This window comes from Melitaea cinxia, chromosome 11, assembly GCF_905220565.1.
Source record: "Melitaea cinxia chromosome 11, ilMelCinx1.1, whole genome shotgun sequence".
Lineage (NCBI taxonomy): Eukaryota > Metazoa > Arthropoda > Insecta > Lepidoptera > Nymphalidae > Melitaea > Melitaea cinxia.
The window spans coordinates 1,415,762-1,437,456 of NC_059404.1; the positions used below are offsets into that span (position 1 = coordinate 1,415,762).

Below are 21,695 nucleotides of genomic sequence, written 5' to 3' on the forward strand. Positions count from 1 at the left end.
TTTATTCTTGATACTTTGTCCTATCTCTAACGAACACAAAGAAAAGAATTGTCTGATTTGGTGCTGTCCTTCGCAAATTATGTGCTAAGATTCATTTTGAGGATCTGTTTTTATTTATATAGAAAGATAGATTAAAGACACTTTGGCGTAGTTATCACAGCAATTGGCTTCTACTTTAGTGATCTCGAATTCGAGTATGGCTTAGGACAATTTCAGTATACGAGTAGATGATATAAGTATCTGCTATTAATTATTACACTTCAGCCTGTAATATGCCACTACTGGGCATGGGCCTCTTTCCCCATGTAGGGGAAGGATCAGAGCTTAATCCACCATGCTGCTCCAATATGGGTTAGCGGAGATATTATTCTCTACTATGAGTAACGATCGCTATCAGGTGTACATGATAACAACCGGGACTGACGGCTTAACGTACTAAATTAATTATTATGCTAACTCTTTGATTCTGGTGGTTATCATAGACACTTGAAAGCGATCATTTCTCATGGTGGTGAAATTATTCACCAACCTACAATGGTGCAGTATGGTAAAGTAAACTCCAGGCTATTGGCCGCGAATAATATGTTTGCAGCTTTCTATTTATAGTTAGTCAGTAGAAATAAACATCAACGAAAAGAAGATGCAAATAACGTCATAAACAGAATACAGAATACAGGAGAAAAGTAACAAAAATTCGTAATATTATAATGAAACCGTGGTAAAATCCAAAAAAAATGTTTTCATTATTATGAGTGAAATTCGCGTAAATATTAGAAAACAATACATAAAATTAATAAAATACATAAACTCTTTATCAAAATTTCATTCAAAAACATCACAATACAACAATACAACAATACAACAATACACTCCATATTCGAACAATATATTTTTACTAAAGCGCTCGTGAAAGCACCGTCTACATAACAAGCCGTTATTCTATCCGCCTCTCCAGAGAATATTTAATTTACCTTCATTAACCTCTCAGCTTTCACGTAAATAGACCTAGATTTTACTTCTATTTATTCTTGTATTTTTATCGTACATTTTATCCATGAATTACTCAACAAACTCAAATTTATAAACGTGCTTAGCAGTGTTCTCTATCTAGCTCTATTCTGTATTTGGACCTTAATTTTTCAGCTTATCATTAATATTCTGTACACTGTAATATACAGACGTAATAATACAGACGCTGACTACGGTAGGGCATAGCATCTTGTTCAAAATATGGAGCAGCCTGACTGGGAAAGTAACTCAACCGTACAGAAGGTTCGAGCCAAATAATAACACTCTCAAATATTTTCGTATTCCTGTGATGACGTAGGTAGGCAAAGTGTTGACAGCAGAGGTACGATCGGCAATGCTCTTGTATAATGTCCGAACTTATATGATGTTTCAAACAATTTTAAAGCTGCAATTTTTAACTGAGGTAGGGCACAGCAGGAATTTCCTGCTCAAAATCTGGAGCAGCTCGACTGGGGTAGTATAATGTTTCAAGCAGTATTGTGTTCCTTTTGGTGAGTAAGGCAACCAGAGCTCCTGGGGGGATTGGGGATTGGGTCGGCAACGCGCTTGCGATGCTTCTGGTGTTGCAGGCGTCTATAAGCTACGGTAATCTCTTACCATCAGGTGAGCCGTACGCTTCTTTGCCGACCTAGTGATATAAAAAAAGCTTAATAGCTTAAAATACCAGGGAACAAAATTGACTAATACCATAAACCATCGCAGATTTAAATAAACATTATTTTTGTATATCAAATACTCATTCAGTTTATTTATGAATTTCATCGTTCACCTCTATAAATTGTTACATTATAATTCACAATGCTGCACTAATTGGAAAGCGCCACTACAGCCATTAAATTTGCACGGACTACGAAGCAGACCCGGGATAATTGCGCTGCGTAGAACGAAACGCAGGGGCGACGGATGAAGTCATTCATCTCGAGAACACCATGACCTTTATATTATTTTCAACCTTAAAAGTTAGGAATATGGTTGGTTTTTGTGTAGGAGATTAAGAAGCTGGATAAGGTTTCCGAATACGTGTAGTTTGACATAAATAATGATCGTAGCAACTTTACCGTGTAATGTGTCATGAAATTGCACTGTTTAGGTAAGTGTTTCAAGTTCCGAACTTTATTTCATTAATAATTACTATTGTTATATGAATAATCTTTCTTTTATCTCATCTATATAGTAATAAGAGGAAATATTTGTTATTTATTTATTTGTAATGGATAATATCAATACTATCTACTTACTGGACCGTTTTTTTTTATTACTAGGTCGGTAAACAAGCGTAATTACGGCATCTGATGGTAAACGATTACCGTAGCTTATAGGCGCTTGCATTACTACAAGCATCACTAGCGCGTTGCCAACCTACCCCTCAATACAAAAGTATTCTGGTCACCTTACTCACTACAGGAACACAACACTGCTTGAAAGCAGTATTATTTAGCTGTGATCTTCTGTAAGGTCGAGGTCTTCCCCAGTCGGGCTGCTCCAGATTTTTTGCAGGATATATCCTACTAAGCCCTACCCCAGTTAATTGATTTTAAATATTGATTCACAAGGAGAATCTTATGTCCTCATAGTGACATAGGCTATATTTTAAAAGTAGAAAACGGAAGAGCTAATATATTGTGTAAGCCAGTTCGTTATAAGTAGAAATATACATTTTTATATACATTTTATAGTAATATAACGCTATTTATTATTTTTTTTTTTTTCTGTAAGTGCCTCCTGGTTGTAAAAGGCACGCGAAATGCCACGGATTCCTTACAGTTTGTTTTGACGTTTGATTGAAATGTCGAGTGGGAGGGGACGCTTCATCCTGGGGTCCGCTGCATGAATAATAAATGCTAAAGGTTGACAAATTTACATTACATATAACGATAAAAAGAACTTGATTAGGTAATACTGTATTATTACCACATGAAAAAAAATTGAATAGGTAAAAATGTATGAAAATTATTCTTAAACAAAAAAAAAATAACATGCCCAAAAATTGAATTTTGAATATAAATTTGCAATTTGAATACGTAACAAGAAAAAAGAGGAAATTATAATATTTTTAGGCAATGATTACGTATATTTACGGACTAAATTTTATGACGATTACCTCATTCACGATTTTTATTTCTTATGTATTTAATATGTACGATAATTTGACACTTTTTTTAACCGAATTCAACAAAAGGAGGAGGTTACTCAATTCGACCTATATATTTATATTTTTTTTATGTATGTTCGGGGATAACTCCGTCATTTATGAACCGATTTTGATAATTCTTTTTTAGTTGGAAAGGAGATATCTCTAGTTTGGTACCACGATAAGGAAACCAGGATCTGATGATGGGATCCTAGAGAAATCGAGGGAAACTCGAAAATCTGCATAACATTTTACTGGATGTACCGACTTTAATGATTTTTAATTTAATCGAAAGCCGATGTTTATCATGTGGTCTCATTTAAATTTTATCGAGATCGGATTACAACTTTTGGAGTAATCTTTGATAATGCGTATTTACTTGATAATTTTTTTGTCTACGTTGTATTACTTGTCGATATAATTGAAGTCGGTTTTTCTTCGTTTGCCTGCAAACACAATTATTTGGTTTCGAAACACTAATTTGAATCTATTTAGCTCTAAAACTAGGCCTATCGTCCATTTCGCTTGTAGATCGTTACACTTTATTATATTCGCCGGTCCGACCGTCCAACATACATTTTATAGAGACAGTAAACGTGATGGGCACTTTGTTCGTGTATTAGCCATTTATTCTGTCTTTGTGCTTACACTGCGAAAAGCTTTTATCCCCGCCCAAAAGAATCGTTCCTGTTCCATTACGTGCTGGTCCCCTTGCTATATTTTGAGATGACACACATCCTAAAACACATTTTATTTATCGAGGTACAATTTTTTTCTCGATGTTTTATTTAATATAAAGCGTGTTTTTTTTTGTTAAAATATTGTATTACGTGAAGACTTAACTGGTAAATGTATGTCACTTAAATTTATTTTGAATTAGCTGTGCCCGCGACTTCGTCCGCGTGGAACTTAATAAAAAAGTTATTGTTCAGTTCGCAGAGTTATAAAATTAATAAATTTCTAAAATAAACGTAGCCTAAGTTACTCCTAATTACATCAGCTATCTGCCAGCGAAAATCCTATGAAAATCGGTCCAGCCGTTTCAGAGATTAGCCGGAAAAAATAAACAGACAGACAAAATTTGTAAAAAATGTTATTTTTGTATATGTACCGTATACATACATACGTTTTTTTTATTACAAACAGACACCAATTTTATTTAGTTGTATGGATGTATATTAAAACTACATTTCTGTTGTAATAAAACATAAAAAAATAAGTACAAATGAAATAAGAATAAATAATATAGAAATAAAAATTGAACTTTTATGTTTTTTTAATGGATATAAAAGAAAGCATCTTCCGGACGCTCACACACTCATTTTCTAAGGAGCCCCTTTCTGTCATCAGGCTTATTATCTTTATTTTTTATTATTTATATTATTATAAGATTTTTACTTCAAACTCATTAAACCCTTTGTGCCTGATGATATTCTGTATAAGTCCATAATATGTACTATTTCTGTTTTGGTGTACAATAAAGTGTATTGTTATGTTATGTTATGTTATGTTATTAAACTGTAACACCGAATCATAAAATTTCAAATCAACGAGATCGATTCACTGAAACAGATGCGTCAATAATACCTAAATGTTTAAAACATATCCATAATCTCACCCTAATACCGGATGCTGGTCGCGCCATCATCGTTATTCAACCCTCTGAGATGAGAATCTCGGTCAATTTTCCTCCCGAACGTGTTTCGGGTATTAGCGAGCCTTATCTCGATCGCCACAAATCATCTCCCCTTCCTTACTGACGGCTAATTTAACAAGCACAAAAGAACATGTGTACTGTTTAGGAAGGACCGACTTTTATAACCACTAATAGCAAAATATGACAATATTTTAAAGTTGTGGTAAGGGGTAAAGTTAAGATGTAGGACGAAAGTTGTGCTTTGAATCTTTTTTCTTTCTTTTATTTAGTCCCATTTGTCACATTTATAATATAAAATTCTTTGTAAAGGATAAAAATAACAAAATAACTACATAATTGTGCAATGTATTTCATAATAGATTGTTTGCTTATTAATTAATTGCAGCACAGCAGCCTTTCGCAGTCCACTGCTGGACATAGGCCTCCACAAGTTCACGCCAAAAATGGCGTGAACTCATGTATTTGCCCATAGTCACCACACGGGGCAGGCGGGTTGGCGACCGCAGGGCTGGCTTTGTCGCACCGAAGACGCTGCTGCCCGCCTTCAGTCGGTGTTTCCTGCCGTGCCTTCATTTCAAAGCCAGCAATTGGATGGTTATCCAGTCATCGGTTGACTTTTTAAGTTCCAAGGTGGTAGTAGAACTGTGATATCCCTTACTCGCCTCTTACGACACCCACGGGAAGACAAGGGGTGGCTATATTCCTTACCGCAACCACACCGTAACCACCGAGATTTAAGTAACTGGTTATAACCAAACTCTTCCGATATGTTATAAAAAACTTAACCGTGTCATCAACATAAAAACCACTATACAAAAATAGAGAAATAAGTCATGGTCGGGGTTGGTGACACAAATATTATTGTCATAACGAGGCTCTCCGCCCCTGACAATATTTTTATACGTTCCGTTTCACGCACCATTAGCCGGAGCGTGATATATTATTGTTATAGATGTCTTCAATAGACCCTCTTGAATGGCAGTATAATTGGGATAAGCGTTTATATAAATCTTTTGAAAATATTTAAGAATATTTTGTTTAAATAAGATTAGCCTTATTTTGCCTTAATAACCAAATTAAGAGAATTATTTCAAAGAACATTGAACACCAAAGACAGCAAAGAGAGAGAAGTAAATTGAGTTCAAAGTTCAAACATAAATGTTCTTTTCTTAAGTTTCTTCACCGCGGTACTAAAGATTTTGAATATGTCTTTATGTTAATTCCGTAGGTGTGTTCATAAAAACCAGATGGTTGCAACTAGGATTTTGACAAACGCTGAATATTTTTTATCTGTTTCGTATTTTGCAACATTCGAAATAATTAGCCTATAAATACTGATTTTAACTTAAGTCTTTTGTTTCTAGCACTCATCTTCTTTCATATTTTAGAGATTTTTTTTCATAGTTGTGTTTTTATACCTCACATGTGCTATTTTTTACTATATGTTTTTATTGTTGCTACATCATTGGACACCCATTGGCATAAGCAGCTAATATTTAACATTAAATACTTTTACATTTATGTAACTGTGACAGCTATTAATGTAATTGAAAAATAATAAAGTCAAGTATAACTAATGACGTCATTGTCGTCGGCCGTTGGATCTAGATTTTTATAGGATTGATAGACCAACATTAAAATAACTAATTTAATCCTTTACAATCTCCACCGTACCGAATAAACCCCCTTAGTGTCTTCTCCATTCTACGTGACATTAACAAATCACCCGTCCAATTTTCTTTACTTTTTTTTTCCTTATTATTCAGCACTATTGGAAGCTATCATTCAGAATGCATGAATGAAATAATCTCTTCGTGTCTTCTCTGTTCTACGTGACCTTGGCAAAATCACCCATGCTATTTTCTTTGTGTTCATGTTATGTTATTTTAAAATTGCGTGGAGTATGAAATTTTGCACACTTATAGTTTATATAAAGACGGAGCGCAGAATGCTAATATATTTTTTAAATTATGCATAAAAAATATATTAAATCTATAAAAGAATACACACACTACCATGTGTTTGACACATACACGCATGTATACTATTTGGTTTATTATTATAGAAGTATAGTCATCGACAGCAGAACATTAATAATGTTCAAACTTATAGTTTAAATTAATTATGGTGGAATTTCGATCACCGAGCGACTACTAGTTTTCTTTATTGTTTGGCAATTTTGGAAACAATCCGAATGAGTTAATCTTCTTTGTATCTTGTCTATTCTATGTGACCATTGGCAAATTTACACGACCTATCATAGCACTACTGAAAGCTGTTAATCTAAATAAACGAATGAATGAGAAGGAAATTGTTAATTTTTTTAAGAAAGTAATTATTACAGTTAAGCTACGACGTAGCTGCTTGATTACTCTCTTATTTGTCCTCATAATATCTGTATTATATAAGAGTACATGTCGTCAGAACAATAGTAACAATCGCTATCGATGTTGTTACTATTAAACAACATAGTAACATACAAACGGTTTTTTATAAGGTAACTTAAATAACGTCAACAAAAAGCAAAAATTTTATCACGAAAGGTAAATACAACCTTATTTTATTTTAGTTAAAGAAAAGTAATTAGACTTAGTGCACAAAAAAAGTTTGTAAACCCTGCAAAACAAGAGTACGTAATTAAAAATCTCGACATTTGAAGTTTTTAACAGACAAAATATGAGTAAGTAAAATCATCAGCTTTAGAAAACGTCGCCTATCTATGTTATTTCGTTACATTTTTTATATCTTTCCAGAATATTTTAAACAGAATTTTTCTTCTTTTTTTAAATATTTTTTTTTTAATTACTGGAATCTTCATCTAGGTGTTATACCGTGATTTTCATTAATGCCAGTCAGCCTGCCCGCAAGCTGATGTGATATCGTATAGGTATATCACGTCAGATTGAATCCTGCTTCCTTCTTTACAACGCATTAAGACTAAAATAATGCTCTTAGCTCTAACTCTGGTACTCAAAGAAATTGTTGAAAACAACATTACCTTATTAAAAAGTTTTAATGTAAATCAGAGTTTCTCTCGCACTCGATGCAAAACTTTCATGAAACGCCTTTTATTTCCATCTGTGTTGACATAATTTACTAATGTTAGGAATTTGCGGTTAGTTAAAGGTTGGTTGACTGTCACGAGCACAAATAACTAGCAAAATGAAATTTTCAACTTCTAAATTTATCTTTAAAATTCATCTTATCATCGATATCTCTTGTCGAACTTGACGATTCATATTTCGAAGGAAATTTCGTCGAAAGCCTTACTGTATATTTACAAAATGGCAGTGCCCTGCGTATCATGCGCAGTTAAACTCTAACGATTCTCTTTAAAAGAGGCAAAAAAACTTTTGGGTGATATTGGAACACTTAGATGGTCTTGTGGCCATCTAAGTAAGGTAATGTAAAATACAAAGCTTCCCCGTAGCCTATAATTTTACGGAATAAAATGAACAACTGACTAACTCTTTAAGATTTACTATGAAATCCTTAAATTACTTTTACAGTTTATATTTTTAATACTTATTAATCTTCTTCTTACTTTCTTCTTTTTCTTTTTAAAAGTTCTGAATAAGATAATTGGAAATTTAACTGACACATTGCCAAAGACAATAAGCATTCCTAATTTCGTCAAAACAAATATGGATATGTGTCTATACAACAATCAGCTTCTACATAAAAATTGCTTACAGGGATTAAGTTGCCTTCTTTAGGAAAAGTTAACCGTGTGTGTACGTTAAACGTAAAACAAACCTTCAGACCATGGCAAACCAAAACTGTCTTCGAGTGTGTCTAAACATAGTGTTATTCTTTTTCCTTTTTAAACTACAAACATTTCTCTCCGCTACATGTAACCGCCATTTCCAGTATTCAAACTTTGTAACGAGAATATACAGTCAATCGCTGGTCTAACAACTTGGCGTGGAACAAACTTAATCCCTCTTTTAATAAACACGGTTTTCCCTTTGTTGGTGTCCCTCGTCATGGCTTAGTTATATCCGAACCGCAACAATACCGGCTCGAATGGAGGTCGGAGGGTGCAGATATTGTTAGCGGAGTACCGAATTAGGGTATCGTCCTATAAAAATATAGCGCAATGTAAAGCTAATGTGCGCTATAAAATATAAAGCACCCTGAGAACGCTATAGCGTAAAGCTATATACGCCATAAAACATACAGTAATAGACGATTTAAAGTATATATTAGTTTATGTATTTTTCAACAACCATTCACTTTTAAAGTGGTAAACTAATTTAAGTACTATTTTGACCAATCCTGTATCAATTCTTATGACAGATATAATCAAGTAAATGTCAGAGTTAATCAATTAATTTGACATATTGTATTGTTTGTTACAATTCGTCTAAGTTCAAAAATACAAACACTAGGCATCCTTTATCAAACTAGCGTTCCAATTGTGTGACAGTGACAACTTCACTTTAATTATAATTAGATATTTTAACTACAATTAATTAATGAAAAACCACTTTACTTTTAATTTGTAAAATGACGATTCAAAGGTGGTATTGAAGCCTACTTGTGCAAAGTAAATTTTGATTCTGATTGTTAGCTTCATATAGCTTAACAATATACGTAACCAGTGGAAAACCAGTTCACAGTGGAAGTTGCCTGGTCTCTTTATTGGACGGTTCTATTGTTCAATTCGCGATGGAAACAATTCATCTCAAATGAAAATTTCATGTTAACGTAATTTACTATCCGTCCGTTACGTGCTTAACAACGCAGATACGTTTTTGACTTTGTTATCCCGCTCACAAGAATGTTGTTTATTGTAATGAGAAATGGAGAATGGAGTTCTTGTGATGAGACTATTTTATCTTATCTTAATATATATATGTATACTAGCTGACCTGGCGAACTTTGTACCGCCTTCTTTATTTTTTTCTTAAATATAATAATTAATATATCAAAATAAAATATAGCCTATCTTTCAAGTTGGATCGAACTGCACATGGTGTGCGAATTTTATTATAATCGGTTAAGTGATTTAGGAGTCCATTGAGGACAAACATTGTGACACGAGATTTATATATATTAAGATATGTGCATATATGTACATATATTAAGCTAGGATAAAATACTTCTTTATTTTGGACATTAAAAGTATATATATATATATAAATTACGCGTCACGTTATTTCTCCGCGATGGACTACTAAACTACTCAACCGATTTGAATATTGGCACAGCGTGTGCAGTTTGATCCAACTTAAAAGATAGGCTATATTTATTTTGATATATGTAATTATTATATTTAAGAAAAAAAATAAGGCGATACGATGTTCGCCAAACACTCCTTAATGTACATCATGAAGAAGAAAAACTAGCATTAATACATACAAAGAAAGATGTACATGATGGTCTTATCGCTAGGAGCGATCTCTTTCAAACAACCTTTTGGACTACAATTTAGGCGCAATTATTGTACATGTTAATCTGAAAAAATAAATAAAGAGTAAATCAAAATTAATCGAAATACGCCATCAATGGTAAAATTCTTTGATGACCTGTTTCTTGTGCAGAGGGATGGCTAGGGGACATTCGGGTGGAAGGGTGCTATATTAGTTAGTTACGCAGATAAATCGCCGCGGGGCAGAGGGCGTTGATTGCCTGAACGACTGCGGCGTGATCGGAATTTGTACCGTTGTGAATACCGACCGTACATTGAGGGGCTGTGATCAGCTGAGATAAGCAATTCTTTTAATAACATATATTAACTCTATTTATTGACGTTATATTAAAGAACTTAAGAAACTATATTAGGCGTAATAATAAATGTATTGGATTTTTTTTTACACAACAAATTTATTTTGGTTGTGAATTGTGTTTACAAAAGAGGTACCATAAACCTTACTCCAAGCCAAGTAAACGCTTGAAAATCGATTTTTATATAGAAACACTTTTACTAACAGTAATGAAGTTAATTTAATTATTTTTGTCCTTAATTTACCTATCTCTAACAATTACCTATACGATGAAAAGAGAAACAGAAAACGAAAAACAGATATTTAGAACTTATAAATGTCCTAAAAGTCTAAACATTGTTCCTACAAATCTATGATATGTCTAAAAATCGAAAATTAAATTTCTTTCTACTACGACTGACTCAGTAGTTTCAATATATTTCCCAATTTCAAAGCTGTAATGTAGGTCGCATAGGTCTACACCCCATTTATATTTTTACCACACGACCCGCGTCGCACGGGGCCCCGGAAAACCCATTAGTCACGCGACGTCACAACTTGAAGGGCCACGCGACAATCAACGACAATCGACAACAATCGTAATTGTTACTCAAGTGCTGTTAGTATTTTTAATCGGCTTTTAATGATTTCACCATTTTTTTATTTGGTAATAAAATTGGAGATGCCCTTCATATAAACATCAATTGTTTTTTTTTTTGGGTTTCTGTTACATCTAAGAAGTTAATTTAAATGTTTTAGGTTAATTGGGTAAATTACAAATTAACATCAACGTTGTCTAAATTTACTCAACTAGCAAAAGTTTAACATAGAAAATAACACTACACTTTTTAATCACTAACAACTATAAAAGTTATTAATAATATACAAAAATATGGTAATACGAACTAAATTCTTTGAAATTTTTAAATAAATAAACAGAGTATATTCCATTTTTCATATCAATAACATATTTTAGTGACCACAAAACTTTAAAAGTCACATATTTGTCACCGTTGCTAACTAAATTTGTATACAAATAACTGTAATTTTTTTTTTAAGTGCAATAAAGAATATATATATATTTCTGAGAGCTAAATGAACTCTGCTTTACTGTGGGTTAGCTGATAATTCATCTTAAAACATCAAATAAATAAACGCGATGGCAAAGAGAACCTTTATTAATTAAAATTACAAAATTGATGATATACAACAGAAAAGACATCTTAGTAAATTTTATAATAAGTAGTCAAAATATAGATGAAACCTTTTAAATAATTAATCCTAAATTGACTCCTAACGAAGATCAAAGCTTTGTTACCAAGAATCAAAATCAATACGACTGACCGTTACAAACTCGACCCCTAGACCGACATTATCCAATTTACCTTCGTAAATAACTTATACCGACCCTCAACCCCCCACCAAAACCAAACTAGGTAGGTACAATAAACGAGCTTAACTTTCAATAAGATTTATTAAAGTTTAAAATTATATTAACGTTGTTAATTATAAGTAGCAGACATCTAACAAATACTCTAAGGATAATAATAATAATAAGTTATAAAATATAAGTTATTAATAATTATAAGTTTTTGTTTTAACTAATCTTAACGAAGGTCGACTAAAAAAGGCTTTACTGCGTTATATATTCTGTATAGAGAAAACGTGAAATAAATTATGTGTGGATACATAATTACACAACGGCTTACAGGAATTAAGCTTAGAAATCGTAAACAATATCTATTTTCATTAAGCGTTTTATACAAAGTAGTTTATTTAAGCTTTAGAGTGAAATATATTGTGTAATCGTTTCTGGAAAGGTGAAGGTCAAACGAATTTCATGAAATACGAACGAAAATAATAGCGCTAGTATCGATTTTAGTTTGAAATAGAAATACACTAAGAAAACACTGTTTAATAATTTATAAACAGAACTGAACAAATGTGTGTGTGATGTGAATTTTAGAACAAGCGATAATATGCCTTAAAGACAAATACAAACTTAATATACAGAACTAAACTGAGATTAAATTTGCTTGGCAAATAAAGTTGGTTTAAATAGCACGGTATATTTATATCTGCTCGGTACGTGGGTTTCGACTCGGGCCTGCGGCGTAGCATCAAATATTCATGTACGTTCCTCCCCACCCTCCCCACCGTCTGCAGAAGTGGTATAGTTGCTACGCGATGGTTTAACTTATGACTTAAATAGTTTTAAAACTGTTGAACGATATGAAAAGGCTTTGTATAACTATTATATTTTAAAATGTAGGACTGACAATAATGTTTTAACAATTTTTCTTTTGTAAATATAAACAGCTTCAGCGAATAAATAATAAAAATCAATTGAACTTGAGGAACTTGATTATGTGGTTTGCGTACATATGTATTAAAATACATCTAGATAAGTCTGCTGGTACCTAAAACACAGGCAATATATTGTTTTTTTTTTTTATTTTTTTATTTCACTAGTTCGGCAAACAAGCGTACGGCTCACCTGATGGTAAGAGATTACCGTAGCTTATTGACGCCTGCAAAACCAGAAGCATCGCAAGCGCGTTGCCGACCCAATCCCTAATCCCCCCCAGGAGCTCTGGTCACCTTACTCACCAACAGGAACACAATACTCCTTGAAAACAGTATTATTTAGCTGTGGTCTTCTGTAAGGTCGAGCTATAACTCAGTCGGGCTGCTCCATATTTTGAGCAGGAAATTCCTGCTGTGCCCTATCTCAGTTATATACATTAGGGACAAATGATCACATGTATATGTTAAAACATATCTATTTATTTAAAAGTTATTGAAATATTTCACTAGATTCCTTAATTTCATGAACGTTGCTAGTCCAACAGGAAAAGTTAAATTCGTCAACCAAATAAATCAAGCAATGGATTCAAGTCTTAGGTAAAATCATCTTAATATCGTAATACAAGCGAGAGTAACGTCGGGAGTTAATTGATGCAATTAACGAGAGAGGAGCAGAAGTTAGCGAATTATCCGCGACCTTTGAACGATGTTAGTCAGTTTGCGTTTTACTTTAACATAAATGACAATTTAGTCCAATTTCTAAAGCCACCACAGTAATATTTCAAAATCTTTGGGCAGTGACGAAATTCTGAATTTTAGCATTGGTGAATTTTATTAGGTTGGTTAGTTTGTTGCTTACTGAGAGGCAGTTTGCGTTTAACTTTAACACAAACGACAATCCTTCTTCTTAAAATCTTTTGGCAATTAGGAAATCCTGATTTTCGTCATTTCATTTATATTAGCTTATAAATTCTTCAGCTTAGCGGTCACGTCACTGGCTAGTAGCGATTTTGATATCACTTATTTACAAACGTTTGCATTATTCAAAAAGAAGTTTAGTCAGTGTGTTTGTGTGTGTTTTAAAACCCGTGAATGACTACGGAATAAATCTTAGTGGAGGTTGTGCAGTGTACGGTGTACTTACCACCTAATTCCTTTTCCTTCATTTATTCAATTTTGCCAATAGTTTGACAAGGAAAGACTACCAAATTGTTGATCAGTAAAGTGTTTAATTAAACAAATGATACGATTATTTTAGTTTCAATACGCTTAATGACAGGTATCTAGTTTTATCGTACGTACCGTATCGTACTAAATTTATATTTATAACCCCCTTAATCCCCTTATAACTTATGGGGGTATGAAAAAATAGATGTTGGCCGATTCTTCAACCTACCCGATATGCAAATAAAATTTTATTTAAATCGGTCTAGCCGTTTCGGAGGAGTGTGGTAACTAACATTGTGACACGAGAATTTTATATATAAGATTTATTTCTATCATAAGATTTGACAGTATTTAGATTATTAAAAAAAAATGGTTGGTCTATATCTGACTTATTTAAACATATTTAAAATACTCACTTAATATCCGAAAGATTTTTGATAATAAACGACCAAACATCTCCAATGTTATGTGAGAACTAATATTTGAAATCAAGTACTTTATCAACTTGAGGACACGAGCTGATAATCAAATATCTGGCTAAGTACAATTTGTTATTGTGTGCAAATTTATATTAAGCATTTTCCGGTGGTTAGCATATGGTTATATTTATATCAAAATATACCGTACGAAGAATCAATACTCCTCTGAATATGATTGTGTTTACTCAAAAATGAAAATGAACCACTTAAAATTACATCGACAAATAATACAACACTGGAAAAATTATCAATGTTTTACGGATTACATATTAATATCGTAAAAAGTACTCGATTAGATATCGTCGAAAATCGTAATACCCAGTAAAATGTCATGAGGTTTAATATTTATTAATATGATAAATTCAATATTGCTAAATATCCCAAATTATTCGTTATCAAATCAACCATCGCGGTAAGTTTACGACGGTACGCGTTCCTTTGATCCTATGTAAGTGATTGTCAAGTAAGCTCGTCACTACAACTTCGTTCAAAATTGAATTAATACCGGATTGTAACGTGCGCTTGTCCTAACTGAGAAACAAATATACAAATACTTGTTTACAAAATCTTGCTTGTTTTTATAAAAATTATTTCATAATTATATTTATTAAAATAAAAAATATTATCATGATTTTAATTGTAAAATGCCGATTCAAGAGTGGCTTGAACCTATTTGAGTAAACAGATTTTTTTTAATTCTTATTAACTTGTCTCATAACGGATTTATAACGATTTCCGGTAAATGCTAACACTAGTTGCTTTCCCGTTTCATGACAAACATTTGCGAAGTATTTCCAATTTTTTGTATGGTCAGGGCGTTGACTTAAGTCCAGTAGAAATGAGTCAATTTTCGATATTTTTCAAACACGGTCACAATCGTCAGCGACATATTCCCATGCGCTATTTACTGTTCTGGCGTCATCTCCCCCTATTCAATAATAAGCAAATATTTGAAAATCGTTTGCTCTGTCCCAACCTACAGCTATTGTTTACTTAATACCGTGGCGTTATGCTTTTATTTCCTTGTACTTCCCTTCACGTTTTAGGGTATTGTATTCGTTAACGTGGTATGTCTCCATTGCAATTAATATTTTATTAAACATTATCGATTCGATCATGATCCGGCCAGTAACATCCCATTGACAGGCCTAGGCCTCTTTCTCCATGCAGAAGAAGAATCGGAGCTTAATCCACCATGCTGCTGCACTGTGATTTGCCGGATATATTCCCTACTATTGTGGCGATATCTATCGCGCGAAATACGAACGTACAAACTACGAAATTAGAGAAAAACTGACGTATGCTACATCGCGCTATCAGAGTTTTCAAAGTGATTAAGTATATATACAAGATCCTGACAACAACCGTCGGGGCGTTAGCTCACTCAGACACAACATCCGTCTGGCCGGAGGATCCTCCCTTTTCCTCACGCTCCCAAACTATTAATAAAGATTGCTATCTAGTATTTCTGATGACAAATGAAACCAGCAGCTTAGCGTGCTCTCTCGGAAAGCATTGGGGAGACCCACGAAGACGGACATCTAAACCGGAAGGAAATATTTGTACAAATCCGTCAATCGAACTCGCAAGCCGACGGTGTTTAGGCGCGTAAATGGTACACGCTACACCAGAGCGGTGGTTAAAAAATTGTCATAGAAAAATAATTCGATTCGGTGTTTCTTTTGTGCTACAGATAACAATTTACTGGTAAAATTGATGTATAATTTTGTTTTACTGTGTAACTGTAAAAATATTACGTAAAAATATTTCAGATTTGAGATAAGCTACATATTTATGACCTATGATTTTAGTTACTAATTAAAAATGTTTTTGAAGTTATGAATAAATCGCGACTATACTTTATCTATATTATGACTTTATCTGTTTATATTTTAATTTAATTAACTATTGTTTTGATTTTCGTTATTCACAAATAACTAAAATGTATTTTAAAGCATTGTGTAATTAAAATATTATGAATATTTATTAGTTTCGCAGGATCTTCCTTTAAATGAGGGATCTTATATAAATAAAAATGAATGTTGCTAAGCGAATAACTCGAGAATGGCTCGACCAGTTCGGTAAATTCTTTTTTTGTATGTTCCTTAAGGCCCACGGAAGGTTTTATATTAGAAAAAAATTTACTATTAACTTTTGAAAGAACGAAGTCTGCCCGGGCAGCTAGTGATCAATATTAATCAATATTAATCGATGATTACCGATAATTAAAATTTTAATTTGGAAGATGATGATTTGATGTGCTTTTGAAGCCTATTTGAATAAAGATGTTTTAATTTGAAAATTTAAACTATATACATATGTAATTCAAGTCTCTTAGTAGTCACCAGTCTTTCACACAGACTTTGTTTATATTAACCATGTAAAATTTGTACTTTGTATCTGTTTTGTGTGGGAGAGGTAACAGATAAAGTTTTCTTTCTAGTCCGTTGACGCAGTTTGTAGTGGCCAGGCTTTCTGCTCCAAGGGTTATTTATGGATTCAATTCGCACCTGAGTCTGGGTGTACTTTTCATAATATTTTTGCTATGTACATTTATCAAGAAAATACTTAGCTATAACAGTCGACTGTTACGTATAACACAAGCATTAGGTTCCTTAACTTGAAACAGACGACCGTGTGTGCTATAGATATTTATTTATTATTTATTTATGCATTAGATCTTACCTGTATCCTTCAGTTGAAGCGAGCCGACCTTGTTAGTGAGGTAGCCCTTGATGGAGCTGGCGACACGCGAGGGCGAAGCGGCTGCGGCGCCGCCTCGCAGCGCGCCCTGCAGCCGCCCGAGCAGCGCTCCCCCCTCGTCCTCCACCTTCGAGCCCCAGGGGGCGACTGCCCCACGCGTGGCAATAGCAACACTACTTTTTTTATTATATGTTCTGTGCCAGTCTTCGGTATTCTTAATTTAAAATACAATTGAATAGTTTTTTTATATATATAATATAATCTATGGTCTAATGCTATCAGTGCATTTTTGATATGTATTGATTTGTTGAAATTTTGTGGGCTTATTGTTTGCTCATGGTGCGCCGGTTATGATTCTGAAACAATATTTCATTCGATAAAAGGAAAATTCCATTATTTACTTACACTTTAATACAAATATACTATAATCGTTAACGAATAATTACAAAAAGAGTATTAATAACTAATGTTATCTCTACTTTATCATTTCGCTTCAGCCTGTAATATCCCACTACTGGGCATAGGCCTCTTTCCCCATGTAGGAGAAGGATCAGAGCTTAATCCACCACGCTGCTCCAATTCCCTACTATGAGTAACGATCGCTATCAGGTGTACATAATAACAACCGGGACCGACGGCTTAAGGTGCTCTAACAGGCACGGTGAGGAGACCCACAAAGACTGCATCAACACCTAGACCACGGCAAACACCTGTATGGCCAATACAAATGTTAGTCATGTGCGAGGATCGAACCCGCAACCGCCAGGTGCAACAGGTACAATCCATGGCTGTGACCGCTGCGCCAACGCGGCGTCGTCTTACCTTACCATTTATTTTATCATTTCATTTACCCAACTAAGTACAACAACAAGTACTTTACCATTTATTTTATCATTTCATTTACCCAATATATCCCAAATAAAAAGATATTTCAAAATCATTTTTACATAATAAGTTTATATTCATTTTTGTTTTTGAATATTTGAAAACACTGAATCTTTGAAAACAATAACGCACAGTACAGAAGATAAAAAAAGTGTTATGTGAGAGTGTACTAAAATCCAACGCTGTAATCAAAATCTGATAACATAATGAATTGGAATAACGAGTATATGCCGAGCAACATAATTTTTGAGCTACTAAAGAATTTAGATAATTTCTATTACATAATCAATAAAAGACGGAAGAAAGGATTGCGTTAAAATATTTTTTAGATAACTTCTATTATATAATCAATAAAAGATGGAAGAAAATATTGCGTTAAAATATTCTTGGTAAGGATGGACGCGTTTAAATATTTTTGGGAGGAAGGTAAGATATTAGACATCGTGGTCTGTTCGACTGTAAAAGCTTTACTTACGATTTATATACATTACAGACTAATACAAGATTTTTACGGAGCGGTAAAATAATACCGTTACATAGAAAACTAAATTAAGAGGTCAACTGTAGTATCTAGACTACCACTAATGGTACTTAACTATAAATCATTACGTAGTATAAAACGTAAGTCGCGTCCTGCTGTATGTATGCTTAGATCTTTAAAACTACGCAGTCGATTTTAATGCGGTTTTATTCAGTAAATAGAGTGATTCCAGAGGAAGGTTTATATGTATAATATGTGTATGGTATAGTAGGGGAACACTGATAGTTTCCGCAACCGTGCGAAGCCGGGGCGGGTCGCTAGTAATTACCAAAAATTTGTAAACTGAAACACATTTTAAGGCGAAAATAAACTTTGGAAGATATTTCAAAGAACTTTGCTACAATCTCTTTAACTTCTAGATAAGAAACGAACTAACCAGGGTATAGATTTTGCTACATAGGAACATAAGCTTTTATAGCAAATTAGTTACTTAATTAATAGATAAATTTTAAATTTTATTTATAGGAAGTCAAAATAATAACATATAAATTATTCCGATCCATCAGCTTCAAAGATGGACTGAAAGAAACCGATATCAATAACATTTGTATGACCAATAGAACTTATAACTAGCAATGGAAGTCAAATCCTCGGTGATATGGTCAACAACTTACATTCAACTATAACTTTAAAATCTTATTTTAACCCCCGCCCAATACATAAATGTTGTACGTAAGTAGTTTCTACTTTTTTTGTAGTATTTGCTTTTGAAAATCTCAGATACACAGATTTTTTTTAAATCTACGTTCTTATTTTAAGACTCATATTACAATTTAAAGAAGTAAAACACTATTCACAGAGAATTTATATTTTTGTGCGCAAAGAAACGGAAGTCATAAACAGAAGGTTTCCGTTCACAAGATGGCGACCGGAAGTGGCCGGAGAAGCTAGTTCCGGCGGCATACATCCGAAATCTCTCAACTCGAAACGTAATTTCTGCAAAAGTTTTGTATGAACATAATCTAGACGAAAGTACATTACACTGAATATGTAAGTTATATTTATTTATTTTATTACATTAAATTTATGTTACCAAACGATCTAATAATAAAACAAATGATTTCTTGCTGTTTCTTATCTCCAGACTCTACGTTCCGAATCGGTTGTAGCTTCTCTTTAATGATAATTAATTAACTTATAAAACAAATATAATATCAATTTGGGAAATAATGATTCAAGCTTTTCCATAGCCGTTTTAATAAAGAAATTTTTAATTTTGATTTATTAAATATTTATACGTACAATAATAAAAATAATGAGAATATTAAAACGAGCCTCAATGTCGACTTTAAGAAAGTTTTGATTTTAATTTACGATTTTACAAAAATAAATAATATTATACTAATATAATAACGGTATTTCATTCTGGAGAAAATAATATTCACGAATAAAAAAATTTATTTGTGTATATTATTTATAAATTTAGTTATTGTTGAACCTAATGTCATTAAATCCACTCAATTTTGGACCTAAGTTAAACATTACACGTATTTGAATTAGTTAATTTAGTTATATATTTTATTTTTATACCCAAAATAACTAATTAAAAATAAAAATAAACCAAAAATACTCAATATGGTGAAGTTGAAAAATTGAGTCATTATTAGGTAGAATCCGATCTTTTTTTAATAATGTCTAGCCCTTAATACTTTTTAACCCTTGAGAAATATAATGTTTAAACAAATACCATCAAGTCATCGATGTCTTTATATAAGTCTAATTGCAGGTATTCGAACTCATCAAAAATCAAGGCGGGCGGGAAAACACCGCATTGCTGTTAAAACCTTGTTTGTATACTCAAGTACTTTTACACAAAATTAGTTAACGCCAGTTAAGAATGCATATTAATTGACATAAAAAACATTCATAAAAATCACTAAATCTACCCGTCTCTTTCGCACACACGCTCCCCCTCACTCGCACATACATTACGCAACATCTCACCGTTATATAACATTCACACAAATACATAACTATGCAAAGCACGAAAAAACCCACAATCACATAAAAAATTAATTCGAAAATCGAATTTCTAGAACTCGAAATTCAAACGTAACCGTCGTAAGAAAACAAAATGGCGGAATAATATGAGATAGATATTAACCTTTTCTTGTTTGAGCGCGAGCTTGGCACACCTGAGTTTCGCGAGCCCAGACTGACTTCGGTCGGTCTTGCTGCCGATGAGCCTTCCCGGCCATGCGCAGAGCCTCCACCTCCGATTGGCCGACGTCCCATTGTGACGTCATCCGACACCAACCAATCGCGTGCTCCTGAAATTCATGTAGGTATAGCAGGCAAATGGGTCGATCGCTAAATATAGGTTTGGGCGATGGCTATGGTCGATACGCCATCACGTATCGAAAATTTTCGTCTGAATTTACCCGAAGTGATTCCATTAGAAATGCGTCGTTGATTTGTGAAACAGATTAGGTATTACGACTATTGAGGTATTATATTATTTTTACCTCAATAAAAAAATTCCTTCAAAGTCAAGACTCTTAAGACCTCAAAGGAAAGTTCTTAAATATTTATAAAGCTTTTTCTCTTATTCCATTTGAATATTAAATAATAGAGCTTTCATGTACAGAAATAAGAGAGGAGAATTACAAATAAGTATAAAAAGAATTTAATTTTTTTTACATTTTCTCAAAACGTATTTTTCGCTCGAATATTACATAAAACAAATATATGTAAACTTTAGTTCATAACTCAGGACAGTAGGAGTAATACTGACGATTGTATATTTTAGTACATTTGTAATAGATGAAGGTACATTATAATTGCATTTGCTTGCAAACTAAAAACCGACTTCAATTACATCGACAAGTAATACAACGTAGGTAGACGAAAAATTAGTCAAGTAAATACGCATTATCAAAGATTACTCAAAAAGTTGTTATTAGATCTCAATGAAATTTAAATATGACCATATGATAAACATCAGCTATCGATTAAATGAAAAATGATCAAAATCGGTACATCCAGTAAAAAGTTATGCGGTATAATACAACGTAGGTCGACGAAAAAATAGTCAAGTAAAAACGCATTATAAGATATAGCTCAAAAAGTAGTGGATAGATCTCCAATA

At 33.0% G+C, this 21,695-nt stretch overlaps 1 protein-coding gene and 1 long non-coding RNA gene across 2 annotated transcripts in view; both read right to left on the reverse strand.

The window, feature by feature from the left end:
• LOC123657969 (choline O-acetyltransferase) overlaps nucleotides 1-17,323 on the reverse strand; it is a gene marked incomplete at its 5' end in the record, with an annotated part of 73,845 nt that extends 56,522 nt beyond the window's left edge. The window contains one exon of the mRNA XM_045593448.1: nucleotides 17,164-17,323. Within this exon, the coding sequence (XP_045449404.1) occupies nucleotides 17,164-17,323 (160 nt within the window). The remainder of the gene's footprint in view (nucleotides 1-17,163) is intronic.
• A 170-nt stretch (nucleotides 17,324-17,493) lies between these two features.
• Nucleotides 17,494-20,768, reverse strand: LOC123657814. Its single transcript, XR_006743774.1, has 2 exons — nucleotides 20,712-20,768; nucleotides 17,494-17,537 (listed from the first exon to the last, which is right to left on the reverse strand). It is a non-coding gene; the product is annotated as an uncharacterized LOC123657814 (long non-coding RNA).
• Nucleotides 20,769-21,695: the final 927 nt, after the last annotated feature.